This window comes from Brassica oleracea, chromosome C7 (assembly GCF_000695525.1).
Source record: "Brassica oleracea var. oleracea cultivar TO1000 chromosome C7, BOL, whole genome shotgun sequence".
Taxonomy (NCBI): domain Eukaryota; kingdom Viridiplantae; phylum Streptophyta; class Magnoliopsida; order Brassicales; family Brassicaceae; genus Brassica; species Brassica oleracea.
This window is the reverse complement of record NC_027754.1, coordinates 38,502,938-38,506,130: the sequence shown is the minus strand read 5'-3', so window position 1 is coordinate 38,506,130 and position 3,193 is coordinate 38,502,938. Positions and strand designations below refer to the sequence as shown.

Below are 3,193 nucleotides of genomic sequence, written 5' to 3'. Positions count from 1 at the left end.
GGGGGTAGAGAGAGGATTCTAGGCAGGGCAACAGCAATCCTTTGCCACACATGTGCTTCCTCCACATAAAAACCATTGTTATTGCAGGGACCATTGTCTCTTTATTATATTACTTCAATATGGATCAAATGAAGATACATTACATGAGTTGTCGCTGTGATTGTGAAGAGCTTGAAAACAGAGGAGGACATCAAGATTACACCACAAAACGAAGAAAAAAAAAAGAAAAGCTGAATTGTCAGTTTATTCTCTGCAAACGTGCGGCCTAAGTAACAACAACACATGTATACTCTGTTTCTGACAAGAACTACTCTTCTCTGTTTCTTAAAGAAGACAAAGCCTCACGCTTCTGTCTTGTTTCTTTATTTGTTACTCTCTCTATTAACACAAAACGAATGTCTTTTCAGGTCGAACTACGGAGTGAAGGAGCTCACATGGGAAAATGGGCAACTAACGGTCCATGGTCTAGGCGAAGGAGTCGAACCAACAACAGCCTCAGCTAACCTTTTATGGACTCAAGCTCTCAACGGGTGTGAGACTTTGGAGTCTGTGGTCCACCAGGCGGCTCTGCAGCCAAACAAGCTGCAGAGCCAGAATGGACGGGACCACAACAACTCTGAGAGCAAGGACGGATCCTGTTCAAGAAAACGCGGTTATCCCCAAGAAATGGACTGTTGGTTCTCTCCTCAAGAAGAGAGTCATAGAGTTGGTCGTCACAGCGTCACTGCAAGTGCAAGTGGTACCAACATGTCTTGGGCTTCTTTTGAATCTGGTCGTAGCTTGAAGACCGCTAGAACCGGAGACAGAGACTATTTATTCTCTGGATCGGTAAAGAACAAACAAAAAAACACTTTTTCTTTTTCTTATTTTTCTGAAAGATGACTTGAGGAATAATCAATAAAAGTCTTTACAGGAAACTCAAGAAACTGAAGGAGATGAACAAGAGACTAGAGGAGAAGCTGGGAGATCTAATGGAAGAAGAGGACGAGCCGCAGCTATTCACAACGAGTCTGAAAGGGTAAAAAAAACAATACATATGCCTTCTTTTTTTTTTTGCTATCCATAGTTTCCATACGGACTCTTTTGGTTGTGATTCAGAGAAGGCGTCACAGGATAAACCAAAGGATGAGAACACTTCAGAAGCTGCTTCCTACTGCAAGTAAGGTATATATATTACACAATTTTTAAGAAATCGATAAGGCCGTGGTTAGGCGCTCTATAGAAGATTATTGTTTAAGGTCTAGACCAATTTTTTTAAAAAGTCTGTTTGAAAAAATCGTTTTGTTCATACCTGACTTACCGACTAGGCCGCCTATACCCATTTTTTGAACATTACATAACCAGAAAACCCCACTCTCAAAGTTTAGGACTTTGTATCTATATCATAACTCGGTTAGTTAAATCGTTATTTGGATATTGCAGGCGGATAAAGTCTCCATATTGGATGATGTAATCGAACACTTGAAACAGCTACAAGCACAAGTTCAGTTTATGAGCTTAAGAGCCAACTTGCCACAACAAATGATGATGCCACAATCAGTTCTCAGCATCCAACACCAACAACAACAACACCAGCAGCAGCAGCAGCAACAACAACAGCAACAGCAACAGCAGTTTCAGATGTCTTTGCTTGCAACAATGGCGCGAATGGGAATGGGAGGCGGTGGCAATGCTGCTTATGGAGGTTTAGTTCCTCCTCCACCACCACCGATGATCCCTCCTATGGATAACAGAGACTGCATCAATGCCTCTTCAGCTTCCTTGACTGATCCCTACAGTGCTTTTCTCGCACAGGTAAAATCACTTTTAACTGTTCTTTTTTTTGGTTAATGGTGAAAGTTGTGGGCTCCGGAGTTAGTCTTTATATATTCTGATTTAAAGAATAATTTTCGTCCTTAAGATGGTTTGAACCCGGGGCAAAAGGGAACCAACCCTCTTGCACTACCACTAAGTCACCGACACTTCGGTTTTTAACTGTTTTTTGAAAAATGATTTGAGAAACAAAAAAAAAAAATCTTGAGAGCTCACTGTTTGTTGGTCATGTTAATGCAGACAATGAACATGGATCTATATAACAAAATGGCTGCAGCTATCTACAGACAACAGTCTGATCAGACTACAAAGGTAAATACAAGCATGCCCTCAAGTTCTTCTAATCACGAGAAAAGAGATTAGTCCTACCTGAGTACTACTATTAAGATCATGAACGTTCATTGTATCTTGATTGTAAGAAAAAAATGTATTTTTGAGTATGGTAAAAAAAAACTTGTAGAGATAAAACTTGAAAGCTTTACAACTTCCTCTTCAGTTCAGTTATTGTCAAGATACATTAAATAGTCACTTTGTAATTTTAAGAACAGCAGCAACAAGCCAATTAAATATGCACAGACATAATTAAGTGCTTGGGTATGTTTTGTTTTCACTGTTTGGAACCCAAAGGACTAACCTTAGACTCTGATGTAACGTCCTTGCTGTGAGGTGTCTTATTAGTGTCCTGAAGAGAGATTACAAATTCAAAAGCACCAGTAAGAGCTTTCACTTTGGTCTTCCTCACCTTTATCAACTTATTCATGGTCTCCTCAATCACACTGTTGAACAGTGTCATCCTTTTCTTCTTCCCTTCTACCTTTCTACGTCTCAGAACAACCTTATCACGTTTACTTCCTTCACAAGAAACGCTTTTAGTCTCACCAACAACACCTTTCAGATTCTTCTTCTTTCCTTCGCTTTGGGTTTCTTGTTCCTCAAGTAGTTTTGGTTCAAGAGTCTTCCCTTTCTTGAAACTCAGCTGCTTCGCTGGAGTGACCTTTACACCTATCTTCTTAGTAGGCCTAATCTTCTTTGCTTCAAGTTCAGGAACTTTTTTAGCAGAACCACGTTTAGTAGGAGTAGCCAAGCTTTTGAGTCTACTTCTCATGCTTTTCTTCTCAGATGATGTCTGAACACCTTTCACGCTAGCTTCAACAATACACACAGTCTTCTCTTTTACATCTTCACCGCTTATTGTCTGATTCTTTGCCTTCTCTTTAGTCTTTGGAGTATAAACCTTAGAACTTGACTTCTCACTTGCCAAGCCAAGAACATTTTTAGCAACAGATGAACCACCACCACTCAGAGTACTCTCGGTTCCCTTGTTCTGCTTCCGAGGTTTATCATTGCTTCTAACGCTTAAACCATCAACAGATCTCGCCAT

General features: G+C 40.2%; 2 protein-coding genes across 2 annotated transcripts in view; one reads left to right on the top strand and one right to left on the bottom strand.

Annotated features, from left to right (window-relative positions):
* The first annotated feature begins 32 nt into the window (after positions 1-32).
* LOC106302174 (transcription factor PIF7) lies at positions 33-2,307 on the top strand. Its single transcript, XM_013738705.1, has 6 exons — positions 33-284; positions 408-828; positions 914-1,018; positions 1,099-1,164; positions 1,423-1,794; positions 2,053-2,307. Coding segments are annotated over exons 1-6 (1,089 nt in total). The 5' UTR covers positions 33-282; the 3' UTR covers positions 2,176-2,307.
* Positions 2,308-2,391: 84 nt separating this feature from the next.
* LOC106302173 overlaps positions 2,392-3,193 on the bottom strand; it is a 1,946-nt gene continuing 1,144 nt past the window's right edge. Inside the window, 1 exon segment of the mRNA XM_013738704.1 lies at positions 2,392-3,193. This exon segment is cut by the window's right edge and continues 18 nt beyond it. Coding sequence (XP_013594158.1) covers positions 2,420-3,193 — 774 coding nt within the window. The 3' untranslated portion in view covers positions 2,392-2,419.